We start from the raw sequence: 17,984 nt of genomic DNA, 5'->3' as shown, positions 1-17,984 counted from the left end.
AGGTTTTAGTATTTTGCAGTGTAATTTAGCTTGAAGATATATCAAGAGACTTTTCTTTACCTAGATTAACTGAATTCACCTAAAGAAAAAGAACACAAAAAATGTGGTCCAGCAAATGACTAGACCAGCTTGAGATCAAAGCAGCACCTAAAAATTGAAAGACTAATATTTCTTCATTGAATCAGGATAGTATGCCTGTAATTTACATGCTTCCACATCATATAGTAGGGGTTGGGGGTTTTTTATAGAAGAGATTAGTTTTTCATTAAACGATTCCTTGCTGAGGTTGCACCTCAAATTCTTGCAGTGACCTGACTCCAATAAATATACCTACATGGCTACCCGATTGCAGCAGCACTAGGCAAAAACCACACAAAACATTTTACCTTGCTTTGCTGAGATATTCGTTGATGCTGATTTTCACTAGGCTTCACTGGAATTGGTTTGATTAGGTTGGGGTTGTTACAGATTGCAGAGGAACTGGTAATTTGTTTTGGCTCTGAGCAGGTCTTACACTGCAACAGAAAAGAAGTATATTTTAGTAAGTGGGACAATATCTTCTCCGATAGTTCTCCACTATAGTAAAACCCAGACATAGCCAAGCACTCAATAACCAAAAACACTAGTTGCAACACTGATTATGAAATGTTACGCTATTGAAAGAACTATAACAACTGCAACCTAATTTTCTAAAACCACCAAGCATATGTAAAAATAAATACTTGATTCCAAGATTCCCTGAGTATGAAGCTTCCCTGCAATTTAAATCTCAGTTCTCTTTCTTACCTTCTGCTTTAACTTAAAAAACAAAAAAAGCACCTTAGAAACCAAGCAACAGACATGCTTTTTCTGCATCAGTAGGCAGCTAGAAGTAGTCTAGATACATGAAGGATTAATGTGCCTAAACATTTAAAATGGTTTTTGTTAAAAACTGGAATTACAACTCAAACTCTTTTACTTAAATATTTCATATTGTGGGAACTTCAAGGATGCATATACCCACAGAAAAATAATTAAAGATTTAATTAATTTATAGAATCAGTATGTTTTCTTATTGAATGTGACAGGATTAATAACAATATTTACAAAAATATGGGCAGAGACAGATGACTAAAAGTGATCAGGAACATGGAGTGGCTGACATATGAACAGAGAAGGGCGTAATTTAATCCAGAAAAAAGCACAGAAAATGCTGTGTGAAAGAAATAATAAATGGAATAGGAAAAGTGAATAAGATGGTCTTACATTGTACAAAAATGAGAATATAGTCAATGTAACTATTGGGTATACAAGGAACACTGTTGTCAGTAGAAAAGAACACAGTGTATTGGAAGTCACTGTCGCTTGATACAATTGAAACCAAGAAACTGGAAAGATTTTTTTAAAGACTTATTTAGCAAAAAAGTTAATCCTATCTAACAAGAATATTCATAGTTAATTACCTGAATTTGATGGGCTCTAAATTTTATGCTGCAGGACTAATGATTGGGTAAGGAATGACAAGTATTGGTTTCGCATTCTTTTGTCCAAACAGCCCAGTCTTGTGCATTACTGGGGACAGAACTCTGGACTGGAAAGACTGCCATACGGAGAGCCACTGCTGTGCAGTTACGAAAATGTCAGCGTCCTTTCCAGAACTTTCCGAGACAAACTCCTTAGGATGCAAATATGTTAGGTGAGAAAATAACCCCCACTCTCAAATACACAAAACCGAACATTTAATCTATTTCTGACACCTACTGCAACAGTAAACAAAGACACACTGGTTCCAGGGGTGCTCAGAAAAACAGACCTTGAGTTCTCAACGGGCACCCGATTGCCTTCTTTGCCACACTTGTCCTCAGGAATCCCAGGCCCCTGAGGCTGGTGGGGAGGACTGGAGTGATGAACATTGATACTCAGTAGTGGAGGATCAAGTTAGGTAGCATGTAGGCAAAACAGACGTACACAAGGCCCATGGGACCAGATGGGATGCACTGATTAGCGCTGAGAGAGCTGCCTCTCTCATTGAGAAACCACTCCTTATTTTGGAAAGGTAATGGCAACTGGGGGAGGTTCCCAAGGACTGGAAGAAAACAAATATCAGTACTACGTTCAAGCAGGAGGATATGGGGAACTTCAGTTTGGTTTTCCTCATCTCAGTCCATGGGAAGGTGAAAAAACAAATGGCTTCCTCCTGGAAGCCATTTCTGAACATATTAAGGACAAGAAAGCGATTGGGAGCAGCCAGCATGGATTTACAAAGGGAAGATCATGCTTGATCAACCCAACAGCCTTTTACAGTGAGATGACTGGCTCAATGGATAATGGGACAGCAGTGGATATTGTTTACCTTGACTTTTGCAAAGCACTTCTTGACGCTGTCTCCCATAACATCTTCAAACTGCTGAAATGCAGACTAGGTAAGTGGACAGTGAGGTTGACAGAAAACTGTGTGATTTGCTGGACTCAAAATATTGTTGGCATGAAGTCCAACTGGAGGCCAGTCACTAGTGATGTACCCCAGGGTTTGACATGGGGCTCAATACTGTTCAACATCTTCATTAATGATGTGAATGATGAGGCAGAGCAGGCTTGCAGACAATATAAAACAGGGACCAGATGGTTGTGCTGCCGTTCAGAGGGACCTTGACAGGCTGGAGAAATGAGCTGACAGGAACATTAGTTCAACAAGGGAAACTGAGGAAGAATAACCCCATGCAGTACAGGTTGGTGCTGCCCGACTGAAAAGTAGCTTTGCAAAAATAGACCTGGGTGGACAGGAAGTTGAATACGAATTGGCAACATGCCCTTGTGGCAAAAGAAGGCCAACGGCATCCTGCATTGCATTAGGCAGAGCATTGTCAGCTGATCAAGCGAGGTCCACCTCTACTGAGCACTGGTGAGACCACTGGTTAGACCCCTCTACTAAGCACTGCAGTGCTATGTCCAGTTCTGTGCTTCCCAGCACAAGAAAGATGCAGACACACATAAGTGAGTTAATTGAAAGTCTACGAAGTTGATTTAAGCACCTGTCAAGCAAGGAGAGGCTTCGTTTCCAGAAAACAAGGCTCAGAATATAGTATCATTATGTATCATCATCGTCCATCCTTGTACCTGATGGGAGGAAGTAAAGAAGACCAAGCCAGACTCTTCTCAGTGGTCCCAGTGAAGAGGCAAAAGGCAAAAAAAAAAGAATATACAAAATCTCGTTTAAACTTAGGAAAAAAAAAACAACAAACCTTTTTTCTTTCAAGGATGTTTGAACACTGGAACAGGTGACCCAGAGAGATTGTGGAGTTTCCATCCATGGAGACATTTAAAACTTGACTTAACATGGCCCTGAGTAACCCACTTTAGCTGATACTGCTGCAAACAGGGAGGCTGGACTAGACTGTCTCCAGAGGTCCCTTCCAATCTCAATGATTTTGAGGGTCTCTGCTGAAAAATCATCTTGTGGGTGTTTGGACAGTCAAGGACTTCTGTGATGAATATCTGAAGACACAATCTTGCAAAGTAAAAGTGTAATTCCACTTATGTACCTGGCTTTCTTCTACTGTATGACAATTTTCAGTTCAAATGTTGCTTTTAGAAATAACTTTACAGTGTGCACAGACAATCACGCCATAGGGTGGTTAGCTATTCGGTTTGAAGAAAGAACAAGCACGTGTGTGTCTCTTCTTTCCTGCTATACCCCTACTGCATAAATTTAGAAACCTCCTCGAGCACTAGATTCGAAAAAACACGAAGAATAAAGTACTGACTTAGGCAATAGTACAGAGCTTCACAGCAAAACTGTACTTCAGCTAAACATAAAACCACGTTGCAAGTGCCTTGTGGTTAACCTAAGCAGCTCTCATTCAACATGTAAATACACTTAAACTCAGCTACATTTTTTGCATTTTCGGGGGGGGGGGGGGGGGGGGGGAGAGGAGGGGAGGGGAGGGAAGAACAACAAAGAAATAATTTTACTAGAATGTGGTTATCTCATTCACCCAGGGCATTTCTATCCATCTCACGGAGCAGTACAAGTTTGATCACTAAAGATATCCCAAAATTCAAATAAAGAGCTAAATCCAAAGACTATTCATGGTAAGCAAAACAGTATTCTTTTAAAGCTTACCTCCCTTCTCTACTATTCAAAGCCTAATTAATGGAAGCACTTGACAGAAATCTACACTTAATTGAAGTTTCAGATTTGCTTTGCAATTCATATTTAAAATATTTATGAATGGATTGCAATGAAAAATCATAACAGAAAGAAGACACGAAAAAAAGTGTAGAAGACAGTCCTACAACACTAGCATAACTATTAAAGCTTTTACACTAAGGAAAAGTTTCCTTTCATTTGACCCTTATTTCTCCAGGATATTTTAATAGCCTGACTTCTTCAGAAACCATGAGTACCTCAAATTCCACTGTCATACTCTGCATGATCACAGAATTAAGCATATAAAAATGAGGTGAGAAGCAGTAGACTTTAAGAGAGTTATCACTGTACAAGCATTTTTCAGACCAAATTCCTCATCAAAATGAACAGCAGTATATACAATGGCCTATAAAGAATGACATCGACCTGACTTGTTATCATTCCCATGATTTGATAACATGGCTAGTAGGCTGGTATCAAATACAGGGAAGTATGCTGTAGAGAAAAAAAGCCTGTGATGATTTCAAAGGCATCTGTAACTACTGGAGCTCAGAATACAAGGTCATTTTGGCAGATGGGTAGCATAGCCTTGCTGATGAGTAAATCAGGAGCACCAGCATGACATTTTAAGCAGCTGTCAGGTGGACAGTTAAAGAAGATATCAGATGCCATCATCGTCATCAAACAGCAAAAAGCAGCATGAAAGAAATGTCACCATGCTCTTTAGTGCTAGAACCAAAAGAGTATTCACCAGCTACGATATCTGACAATTGCCACATCTTGCTTCACAGGTCTGTCCTTTAGTCATGTGTCTTGTTCAAAGCTATGCTCCCACAAAAGATGCATAAGAAATCAAAAGGTTCCAAGATCAAGACAAAGAAATGCTAAGCAACAATGGAAAAACCCCAGACATCTGTGGTGAACATCAATCGAAAACAACAAGACCATCACTTAGGATGTTTTAGGCAAGTCTGGTAGAGTCAGAGATATCTGAGGCAAACAACTGCTCTGTATCGTGAGATTTCATTGCCTACCTGTACAATACGCAGTTCAAGCTGAACAGGACATTATCAAAGGAAACAACCAATGGACAAGCATGGTACCTCAGTATTGCAGTTCTCCTGAAGCAAATACCATGTCATCTCAATCTCACGCTCTGTAGCAAAAGCCTGAATTTGAGACATGGGAGCTGCAAAGACCTATCAAGTACAACAAGGAGATGCTAGAAGATCTGACACAAGCAAAGAAGGCTAGCCAAGGCCTGATGGAACTTAGAAGAGCTTTGTAGATAGATGGCTATGCTGAAAGCAATGAAGTTTTGAAGTTGTCAGAGCTTGAGCGCAGAGTCAAAAAGCCCTAGAAACTGGGGATTTCTACCTAGCTAATGTAAAGCAACCACAAGATGACATTAGTGAATAGTCACATGAAGGTGTACAAGGTGCTCTGCAGAAGAGAGGGGCTAAGGAGGACAAGAACTGTCTCAAAGCAGAGCAGTAGCAGAAAGGATTTCCAGTCAAAGACCTACTTAAATGAGACATACAAAACCAATTCAGACTGTTTAAGAATAGCAGCGTAGACTCTGCATCATCCGGGCTGAGTATGGCACAGTGCCCTCAGGAAAGCTAGGCCTTCTGCATCCTACTACAGAGTCTTTTACACAGTCAACAAATCAAAACTTTAAGCACCTGAAAACTTAGAAGCTCTATTCCTGTTTGGGCAGGGCAACACCATTGGAACATTTTGCTGAAAGACAGTGAAGAAGCAGTCAAAGAACAGAAAGAGAAGCCTAGAGACCATGCTTGCTCACTACTAGAAAATATGTCCTTATCGAATAGTTGTGTGTCATGAGGTAATGAAGAAGGAAGCTTCAGTTATTTGGGGCACATCAACCAGACAAAAGACATTCACCTAATCTGACCTCCAGTAGATCAAAGACAGTATAGTGAATGGGTAGATTCTGTAGAATACCTACATAATAACTACAGAATAACTCTGTGCAGCACAGAGCTAAAAGCAGAGCTTGTCTTGTAGTACAAAACAAGGCACGGTGATTAAACAGAAAAACACTCTGTCATGCTTTGTTCTGTACCCTGGTAGCTCTTCAACTGTTTATCTCCCTAGCTATCATGAGGCCTGCTAATACCACTTCTTCTTACCAGAGATCAACAAAAGGCAAATGTGCATTAAATGTACATTTTTTCAAAAAATACTTTAGTGGTTTAGCAACTTAGAGCTCCATTAATAAAAAAAGGAGGGGAGAGGCTATGTATTTTATTTGTCATGAAACCTCTAAATGTGTAACTTTATTTGGGCATAAGATACACCCTTCAAAGTTAGTTACACTTTTAAAAAAATAAATTCATCCTAGGACTTCAAAAAAATTGAGCAAAATTCCTTAGATGCTTTGGAAATTGATGTTCTTACTCTACAGCTTCCAAGACTTTAAAACACCCTCTTCTCCAAAACCACACAGAATTAAAAAGGGAGAACAACATATTTCATAACTGATTTCTGCAGATCAGCATTGCAAGTCACAAGACATACACTGGCAAGGATGTAGAGATGTCATAAAGCAGCTAAAAAAGCATGACTGCTGTGAAATATATTGACATCAAATACAAAAATGGCTGTCATTGCCTTTATTTATCACACACTTCCTAATTTTATATTATTCACAAAACAAAAAAACCCCCACATATCCAACTCAAAAGAAGTCAGACACTCCTAGTACTCATGTCCCAGATGAAGTTTTCATTTTATTTCCTTAGCAATCACTTAAGTGAAGAAAGATTAAAGATGAAGACGCAAATTTGCAAGAGAACTTATCTGCAAGAAAAAAATTTCAAAAACCTATTAAACAACAGTTCTTCTAGAGTTTCTCTCTTTTTCGTCTTGATTTTCTGTGTGCTCATGTAGAAATGGAAGGTAACTTTTTAAAAGATTTATTACCTCCTTCTCATAGAATCTGACGACAGCCTGATATTTTTCCAGTATTCCACTTACAATATTTTTAAGGTTATTTAATGAAAACTGCTTAAACATTTCACAATATCTCAAATCTCACTCTTTTATGCCAAGACTACATACTGATTCAGTATTAAAACATAGAAAAGATACCAGGTTTTGGAGGCATTTATCCACTGTAATACATTAAATCCCTCTTACAGAAAATACGCAGGTCCTAAGCTTCAAAAGAAGCTGTGGCACAACAAAAAGGGCTACATTTCACCATAACTCAAATAGTTCACTATTATCTTTCTGAGGATCTTATTAGTAGCTGCATTTCAGAGACATAACTTTTTCTCTCGTTAAATTGCTCATGTTTAAGATGTATATATTTCTAGACTCAGCACACTTATGAGCTTTATTACTGCACAACAACACATACGCAATACAGGAAACAGCAGTTGGAACCTGCAGGGTTTGTAACAGTTCACAGCGCATATATGAATAGTTGAAATTATTACATTTTTATTCCCCAAAGTAAAACGTTTTTGATTGCTTAATAATACAGAACATTATTAGTCCATTAGTTACTTCGTTACTTAGAAGCCTCAGAAGACCAAAGCAGCACACGGGCTGAAATCATACTACATTTCATCCTTTTCATTTCCATCCATTAGTGTTTGAAAGTAGCTAACAACCACAATTAAAAGCAGTAACTTCACTGATAAAAGTTTTCTCTGAAGGAAGTTATTTGTAAAAACCACAGAAACTATTAGCAGGTTTGAACACTGTACCCAGAAAGAAGACAAAACTTCCAGGTGCTACTCAATAAGCAATAAGCTCTAAGGGTCAAAACAAAAGCCAGTTTATACTTGTTCTTACCTCCTGGCATTCAACAAATAATCAATCATATACATGTTCTCCTTTCAGAAGTTTTTACTGATGGCATTAATTTCTTTTGAATCTTTAGCAAATTCTGACAAAATTTTTCTACCAGCCACTTTTACACAAGATGAGAGGGCATACTGTCTAAAATCAGTTTTCGCTTTGAGTAAAACTATTTAAAAACAAAACCAAACAAACCCAAACATTTTATGTTTTAAAATGTAAAGTGTGAGCAAGTTGGCATCATAGTATCACCAAAAAGAAATATCCTCTTTTTACAGACAGCAAGTCTCACCTTGGTATACTCATCTTTGGCCTTGGTAAGCATCCGTAAGATATCCACTTCTTTGTTATTAGCAGAATTCATGATCATTGGGGACACTCCTGTTCCCATGCCCTGCTGTGCTTTGAATTGTTCCTGCTGAGTTAGGCTGAAAGTTGGAGGTGAGAGGAGAATATACAAGACAAAAAACAGACAAAATATAACAAGTTTAATCACGACTGCTTTAGAATAATTAATCAAAACTCAAATATTTTAATTTTTCCCTCCATCTCCATTAAGACATGTAAAAAAAAGATCTCTATTCAAAGATCTATATTAAAACCTAATCTGACCACGTGTGAGATTAATTTTCTCCACTCTTTAACACACTAGGCTATAGACTAAAATTTCCATAACTCAGTCACAATTTCTATACCCAGAAGGAGCAGGGAATTTATAGTGTTATTCAGTTCTGCTAGTGGTGGAGGATGGCAAACACACACAAATCAGTCATTAACTACTAGCAAATGACCAATTTCCTGCCCCAGCTGTTTTATTATTATTATAGAATGCTGAGAATTAAAACATGCAGCCAATTGGCTGAACAACAGGGTATTTTTTATCTCTACGAAACACTGCTATTATAAACTACTACACGTGGTTTACAATTGCATGAATCCTCTGAAAACTAGTTTTTATAGTAGCAAATTAGCAGTTTGAGAGCACCTAATCACCACCAACTGAAACTTGAGCTAGTTAACTGAAATTAGCTGTCAAAAACCTGGGTTTCCTAGGGTTTATTGCTTATTTCTGTAAATTCACCCCTATCAATTATTTCTTGGGTCAGAACTGACTCATTTTAGAGCTGTAGGATATACAGCAAAACCAACAAAACCCCCTAAACAAAGCCCCACCATTGTGACAGTCTGTGTTCCACACTGTTTTGTCACTGCACAATGAAAAGCAGCAGGTATTACTTTAAAAGGAGACATACAGGAAACATGACTACCTTCCCATCCAGTATTTTGTAATAAATCTTATCTGAAGCATGGTGGCAGAAAAGTTAAAGCACTTTGCTATGGATCGAGACGTGCGAGGATAAGCCTTGTTTGCACTTGTACTGTAGGGCACATAAATGGGCTTCTGGGCACTTGGTAACTTTGGCAATCAAAATTGATGTCACTTCCTCAGCATGCTTCTGGCTACAGAAGCTGTTAACACTGGGATAGGCGATCTGAAAAGGAGAGATTCACAGGTCTGACAGTGCCTGTGCGTTGTGCGCTGTTAGTACCTAACGCTGCCAGCCTGACTGTATCCGCCTCCCATGGCTTTTCTCAGCTCTACGTCATCCCTCCTCCTGTCTCTTAGAAGAGCTGTGACATATTGATATGTCCAACTCTATTTATGACAGGCAACCAGTGTACCCAACCTCTGCCTGTTCCTATCAGGCCTCTTTACTATATCCTCCACATTATGCACCTAAAAAATTTAGATTACATATGTTGATAAAAATCTGTAAGACTTCAGGTCCTTCCTCCTCCAAACAAACATGCAAACCTGCAGATTATAGTCCTAAAAAAGGGATCATTGCAAACAAGCCCATCATTAGGGCAACCAGGGGGTAGAGCAGAAGAATGAGCCCTGTCCATCCTGGACACATGAAGCAAGCAGTGACAGCGAAAAAAATACCCATGATTTTGTAAGATTAAAATACAGCTGAGAATACAGTTCTCTTTGAAATTTTAATCTTCAACTTCATTACAAAATGAAAGATTGTATAAATATGTATAAAATATTATTATATACATAAAAGTAATTAATTCAAAGTTAATTAAAGTCTTGCTTTATATTCCAAAGTGAATTTTGTACATATTGCTAAGAAATGAGGAAGCAGGAACTCAGTCATGATGTAGGAACAGGATAAAAACGACAGAAATTGTATTGTTACAGTATGCCTTCATGATAGCCTGCACTTACATTGATATAAGAAAAAGGGAAACAGCAACATTAAAAAAGAAAATCTTCCCAGACTGAAAAATACATTAAAACCCCAAAGAATATAATTCTTCAAAACAGATCTCTTAGTCATATCTGATTTATTTCCTGATGAACTGTTACACTCTGATGTAGCTGGAAAGCTGCACAGCAAATTATGAAAAAGTATTGCAATACAGCGACTTATTTCTGATTATACAAAATGCAGGTGCATGACAATTTTACTTGCTACAAAGTCTATAATAACAGGTTTAAAGTAGAAAGGTATGACCATCCTAGTAACATAATGTGCATGTATGTACAGAAATACATACATCAAAGCAGCACAAAAAGCCTTGTTTACCCATCACTTACTTTTTCATGAGCTCTGCAATTCTTTGGCATTCTTCCTTATCATAAAACCAAATTCCATATATGGACACTGTAAATGCACATCAAACACAAACTATGAGCATCTTCTCAAACAGTAGTTCTACCTGGTAGATATTTAAAAGTGACCTATATAGAAATCTTTAAATTTATTTCTGTCTTCCGTTCTCCCCATCTATAAACATAAAAATGACACCTCAGATCCTCCAGAATCAAAAAATATCAAAGGCATATCTCTAAGGATGTAAATCACAAGCTCTTGAACCTTCAATAAAGAGAGAGGTATTTGATCCTTTTCTTCAGAACACTAAACCAGAGGGTTTTTTTCCTTAAAACCTTTTCCTTTGTCCATTTTTTCCAGGTGTCGTATCATATCCATTAGACTCCAGTGGCTAGCGTACTGCAGGTAGTGTCGCACAGATACATAAGCAAGCAAGATTTGTTTAGTTTTCAACAACCTTCAAGCCTATCTTATATATCAACAAAGTTGTTAGAGTAGCAGTAACACACCTCTGCCTCCCTGCAGATTTCCTATAATGTTGCCCATTATTTTCACCACCAAAGAAGTAATTATCTGTAGCCAACCCCAGGAATAGAAAATCTATATCTGTGTTCAGACCTCCACTAACGTAAGTGCCTGCAGCTTTGCACAGCAACCACAGATTTAAATTTACTAGTAGTTCAAGATTCTCAAATGTATACACTGCTAATGAAACCACCATGCCGGGAACAGCCATAATGGGGCTGTAGTTAGTGCAGCTTCCACTATAATAAACAGGGAGCTTTTTCCACTCACAACCATGTTATACAGCTCTTCGAAGATAGTTTGGGAACAAATGTCCAACACTGTCTCAAAACTATCTGTTCACATTTACCTGGGTAACTGTCTTAGTTTTAACCTCAGGCACAAATTTGCTGTGAGAAGAGGAAGGGAGAAGCACTTAAAGGGGTAACACAGACCTTTCCCCCCGCTCCCCGCCCCAAATCACCACAACCTTGTGTAACATCCATGTTCCCTTTACATGATATGGTAGTAAATAGGTTGCCAATGTGTTTCTTCTCCTTTCCCCTTCCTATTATACAGCAGGCAAGAGTTTTCCCTTAATCTTACTAAGAAATGGCAACTCCTAACACGTCTTCAAACAGAGTAGAGACTAGATTTTATTTGAAAGCGGCATAAATGGATTGAGTACCTGTTTAAAAACAATTGCACCATTGACCCTGATTATGTAATGTTTCCTTATATTAGCAGAATCCAAAAGCAATCACTTCTTAATTCCACAGAACCAAAACCACAGCATATGAAATAGAAGTTTGCTTTGTTAATATTTGGAAAGAAAATGAATATGCAGCTGCATATTCACATAATATGCGCCAGTGGGTCTACAAATGTGCAACATAAGAGCTGATATGAACTGCGCAAATATTCTCCTTTTTGTAACATAGATATTAGTATTAAAATACCTATTTAAAAGACATTAGTATTCTAACACATTCCAATAAGTATCCAATAATCAACTGCAAACCTGTAGAAAAGTGTGTGAATGATTCGCAAGGTTCCAAAATGCTGACCTACTACGTGAAACTACTCGTCCTTCCGACAAAACACACCCGAAAACTTGCTGTTGTCCAAATCACAATGTAGCAAGCAGACTGAAAACCCCAGACAAGTCAAATTTGTTTTAAGCAAGATTCTTCTTTGTTATAAAAGAATCTCCAATGCAGAAGAGCACTGATAAAACTTCGGCCATCTGCTCCATCCTCTCAATATTTTTTTTATGTCTGCCACAGCTGGTGACATCACCAATATGCAAGACAGGTTGAACAGCTTCACCTTTTGGTCAGTTGATCAAACGTGTCATAGGCTATTTATGAATATCTGATAAATTTGAAAGCTGATAGTCCCATTAAAATTTGAAAGACTGGCAGAAGCAAGCTAGGTTACCTCAACTCATTGACAAACATAAGTAAACTGTCTGATCACCAGTATAAAGATCAATTCAGATTTTACAGAACTACAACCAATAATTTGAAATACAATTCAAACAAATGCACACCCATTTCAGATCACAGAATAAGGACACTAATTATTGTCTGTCCCACCAGCTCAAACCACCGCCCCAACAATATATCACATCTTAACTGGAACTTGAAGTCAGAATATTGCAGATCCACAGACCTTTAGCCTAGATGTTAGCCAAGCCTCGAAACCATCCACACACGCTTACTTTCTTACCTCAGCCAAATGGTACTTTCAACTTAGACTGGGAAGCACAGCTGAAAGCAAGCGAAGACCAAAACCCAGCACCCTCTGATCTTACAGCCCACCCATTCAGTAGTGAAATCTTTCAGAAGTGGACCGTCCTCCTCTCCTTCCTTCTATACTTTTCCCATCTGTTCAGAACAGACGAACGCTTCAGAAATACACTGAGAAACAATCACACAGCCACTCCACTTGTTGCGGCACAAGGTACTCCGAGCTCTTTCATGCATGGGAGAACAATGTATCAGTGAGGAGGCAGTAACTTGGTGGAAATCTGAGATATCCGGTATCCAAAGTACACCCATTTATGTTTTCATATTGGGTGCTCATCACCCGGAGTAACCATGGCGTAAACTCATACTGTAGTAGTATATTCTGCTACAAGCTACATTCAAGGAAACAAAAATGTAAATAATAGCAGCAAAGATGGCCATCTTCTTGCTTAATGATGAACACAAAATGGCCAAGAAAAAGTTTTTGTATGTATGACAACACGTAAAAACCCAGGACCAGCAAAAGGACCCAAGATGGTTACAAACAAGGTGGGAACCTGGCCCGCTCTCTACTAATAAAAACTAAATACACATACAATACAATTTTCACTACAACCTTTAATATCAGCATGAAAACACTGCGTGTCTTATCAGGATTAAATCTAAACAGATTACGTTTATCCACCCTCCAAATCACACTGTTTGACAAAAAGGAAATCCTGATGTAAGCATCATCTGTAGAGTGGTAATTTCACTAAAATGTTCACTTTAAAAATGAATCACTAAACAGCGGAGGCACAACTGAATCACTAAACAGCAGATGAACAGGAAAATTCTTCTAATGCAGAACAAAAGAAATACTAGGCCCAGCTTCAGCTATAAAGTTACCCAAGAAGAGATTATTGTAAAAAAAACAAAAAAAAAAAAAGAAAAAGAAACAACAAATCAAAGTCAAGTATCTTCTGCTAACCAAGTGAGCCAGTTACATGAAGAGCAGATAACAAAAGCCCTATAAGCAGACCTAGTTTTATACTGACAAGATGGTACACATCTATTCACTCACTTTCAACAGTTCCAAAGTCATTTACTAAATTAAATTTAGTAATGAATTGATCACGTTAAAGAAAAAAAGAAAAAAGGCACCAAAGTTACGATGTTGTTTACAAGATTACACAAAACTAGAAGGATATAATGCAGCTATCAAGTCAACAAGATACAATTAATATTGAATGGGAATAATATAAATAAATTACTTAAACCATCTAATTGGAACTATTAAATATTAGGAGATATCAGTCTTTAGAATTCTTAGAATTTGAAAAAGGTAGCTTACTCATAAATCAAAATGGAATAATTTAACGAAATCTGTGAAGCTCATTTAATACAGCTCAGAGAAGGAATTTCAGGAAGTATATTATTTAATTTTTAAATCACAACTTCCAAGCCAATTCTACAGCTTCTGCCTTACAATTTTCATTTTTTGGCTCTAGATCTCTCCTGTCCTCACAAACACTAGAGCACTAGATACTATTTATAAGCAGAAGCTGACAGCTGCTATCTACCAGAATAATAGATGACAATTTTTGATCTCACAAAATCTGAAACATTTATTTATTATGATGATGAAGAATTTCTTATCAACTTTCAGGATTCATGCTAAGTATCCTATTAAAAAGGAAGCAATTTTCTCTAGGACTATTTATTGCACCCTTCATTTGTCTAGCTTCAACTTCCAGCTATTAGATTTTTTTGTCTTCTGGATAGGCATTTCCATTATCAAAGTTTTGGGTTCAGTGTACCTGCAACACATTATTTTAAAGCTATTGCTCCACAGACTGCATACAGTATTTAAGCTTGGTAAAAATAAATTCAGAAATATCATCCTCACTGACTAGAGACTCCCCTGTACCTAGAAACTGTTTTACACTTGCTGGTATTAAAAACAAACAAATACAATGATTTTTCAACTTTCATGTTTTATTCTTGATACCACGCTTCTTTTAGGTACTTTATTCCCTATGTATGGCCTAGACTTTTGCTCCTGAACATGTAAATCCACACTTGGCTATATTAAAATACAGTTTTAATATGTACTATGCACATCTTACAAGGTAGTCGGACTCCTTTATGTTGGTCATTTTTTTCTCCTTGCTGTCTACCATTCACGTAATATTTGATTAGTCATCAAACTATCAAAGCTTGCCTTTCTTTTTCTACTACTTTTTAGAATATTGCTGCCTCCATTTTGCAGGACCCACTGAAACAAGAACCGAAGTTGGTTATATCCACAATAATAATTTATAATCTATGAGTTCTTAACTTAAAACACGAATTAAAGCGTGCCATGTTAATTTCGTGCTCTTTTACTCTAATGCAAATGTGATCCCTCTGTCCACGACACCGTCTTTACAATGACGATAGAAGCATACGATGTTCCTTCCACTTTGCTCAGGCTGAAGCAGCGAGGGAGACTTGCCTGTGGAAGCTCTACAGCATAAAGCAAGAGAGGACGGCAACAAAGCAAAGAAGATAGAAAAAACATCCAGCTAAGGCAGCTGCTTGCTATCTTGGAAAGCTGAATTCCATCTCTGACGCTGCCCCTGAGATATGGTGCAATGATACGCACGTTGTGAAATGTCACCTTAAGTGGCTGTCGCTGACTGTGCATGTTTCATTTCCCCGTGTTTGGTTTGAGGTCCTAGACCTGGGTGTAACATTTGAGTGCGTGACCTGCAAAAACACCACCTACTTATCAAAATCCAAGTCTGTAAGCAGTGTTTTTGAACATATGAATGATAAACATACTGGAAAAATTAGGCCCGAGAAATTTAAAGTCAGACACCCTGCATTTAATTGACCTCTGTAATTATAACTGCTCTGTCCTAGGATCCCAATTTGTAAAATGGGGAAGAATGATACTTCTAATCAGAGCAGTGTACAACAGTTCATCTTATTTACGAGTTATCAGCTATTATAGTGATTAGCATCACAGAAAACAAGAAAAAAGCAATTAATAGTTCTGTCCCTAGTGCAGAACTTCAGCACTGTATAACTGTCAAAGAAAGAGGCCCACATATCTGTAACGAAGAAAAAAACAGAATACTGAGTTGCTGCTTTTTACACAAACTACATTCAGATTATTTGATAACTGAAGCAAAGTCCTTATTGCAACAGAAGATGATCTCATAATTTAAAATTCCATAGGCAAAAAAGAGAGCTTGCACAACCAACCTTAATTTTGGTATTTGCTAGTTCAGGAGCATTAAAGTTCTTTCAGTTCTTTATAGCCTTAAAGTTCTTTCAAACACAACATTTTGCTTAGCTATTCAGATATTTTAAAACAAAACACTAGAAAAAAATAATTTTCATCCTATTAGACCATATTGATAGTGATACGGCTCATCAGCAGGACTGAAGCTTTTACGTCTCTTGCTTCTCTACATTGTGTAATGCAGCATAATACAAAAAATATATAAAACAAACATATTTGTTTCTAAATAAAGGAATTTCAGTTTAGATATATCCTGTTATTTCTGGAAGTTCTGAGAGGGGAACCAGAATTTTTATGATGTCTCAGGCACAAAAATGCCAAGAAACTGAAGCAAGGTAAGAGTTTTTCAACCAACAAAAACCCGTACTTTGATATGAGTTTAACTCAAATTCCTAAAAGGTTGTTGGGAAAAAAAACAAACCGTGAAGTCATCTGACTCTTGTTTCACTTAAAAGTTAATAAAGCTCCTGATCTACTTACTTGGAGAACTTTCAATATAGACAGGATTACTTGGTATTTCCATTATTTCAAACATTCAAAACATTAGATATGAACAAGCAGGGAAAAAAGCCCGTTACTAAAAGGAAAAGAACTCTGCTCAGAGACATCTTAATACAAACTGATGGTCACACATGGAGAGTGAAAAAGCTGGTTTTCAGCTTGACCAGTCACGAGGAGGGAACTGTTCAAGCAACCTTCCTAAAAAAAACCAACCCAAAATAACAAGAAAACATACAACAACAAAACCCCTAACAAAATGCAAGAGTGGCTCAAAACCCCTTTCCCCAAAAACAGATGGTTTGAAAGTGGGCAATGACTGGCAACACTACTGAAGTCAAGAATAAGTTCCTCACTACCATCTGTTTAATTGTGCCTGGAACGATGCCTTAAAAATCAACATAAGAAACAATTTTTTGTTAATAGGATGGACCCTGAAATATTCCTGCTATATTCCACCAATCATGAAAGTTGCGTGATCAATTTGCAGACTTCCAGACAGAAGGTTTTTATACATTATATAGAAATATTATAGAATATTTCTGATTTCACAAGGAAAAAAAGGGACAACTTGGAGATGGTGGACTGTGTATTAAATCATGTCTGTGGCTCTACTGCGATAGCCTGACTTCAGGCAGACTTTTATCAAAATTTATCAGAAATTCTTTATTAAAAAAATCAACTCTGTAGCAGATAAACAAGACTGACTCACTAGCATGGCCCTTAAACAGTCTCAAAGCTAAAGTTATGTTAGTCTTGTAGGAAACACCCATTTATTTCCATAAAGCTCAGCAGATAGGAGTCCATCAGCAGGTTCTTTACCTTTTGGAAAAGAGCCCAAAGGCAAACTGAATTTGCAAGATTTCCCTTAAAATCACATTCTGTTGATGCTACACGAAATTTTTAGTCACGACACAGGAATAGCATCTATGTTATGATCCATCTGGCTTAGTGCATTTCTTTCCCCCCCCCCATCACTGGTTTCCAGTCACATCCCCTGCCATTGCATCATCAGTTCCAAATAATTTTTAAACCATGATGATGCATGACAATGAAATTAAGGCAGGAAGTCTGTAGATGCCAGACTATCAATTTCTTAAATAACTAGTTGTTCTTAATAAATCCTTTATTGTTCTTATTTATAAGCTGTTCTTAAATAACAAGTGGGTCTCATTAATATTTCACAATAGACTTTGGAAATGTCCACATCAGACTGGAGCTCCACTGCCTTTTGTAATGGAAATCACTGAACAGTCTCACCCAAGGAGTGTAAAAGCTAAGTGAAAAGGTATTAAGCTAAATAAATGGTGGGTGAAAGTGCTGTACCATTTTTGATACAGAAAAATGACAGACACTGACTTCACAACGGTAAG

The 17,984-nt window shown here is 37.6% G+C and overlaps 1 protein-coding gene across 2 annotated transcripts in view; it reads right to left on the bottom strand.

Annotated features, from left to right (window-relative positions):
• DCP1B (decapping mRNA 1B) overlaps positions 1-17,984 on the bottom strand; it is a 48,277-nt gene that overhangs the window by 12,254 nt on the left and 18,039 nt on the right. For both annotated transcript variants that reach the window (XM_075427822.1, XM_075427823.1), the window contains exons 4-6: positions 10,572-10,638; positions 8,256-8,391; positions 387-515 (exon numbers count right to left, since the gene is read on the bottom strand). In XM_075427822.1, the coding sequence (XP_075283937.1) occupies positions 387-515; positions 8,256-8,391; positions 10,572-10,638 (332 nt within the window). The remainder of the gene's footprint in view (positions 1-386; positions 516-8,255; positions 8,392-10,571; positions 10,639-17,984) is intronic.

The sequence above is a fragment of the Opisthocomus hoazin genome, chromosome 8 (genome assembly GCF_030867145.1).
Source record: "Opisthocomus hoazin isolate bOpiHoa1 chromosome 8, bOpiHoa1.hap1, whole genome shotgun sequence".
Taxonomy (NCBI): Eukaryota; Metazoa; Chordata; class Aves; order Opisthocomiformes; family Opisthocomidae; genus Opisthocomus; species Opisthocomus hoazin.
This window is presented reverse-complemented; position numbering and strand designations above follow the sequence as displayed.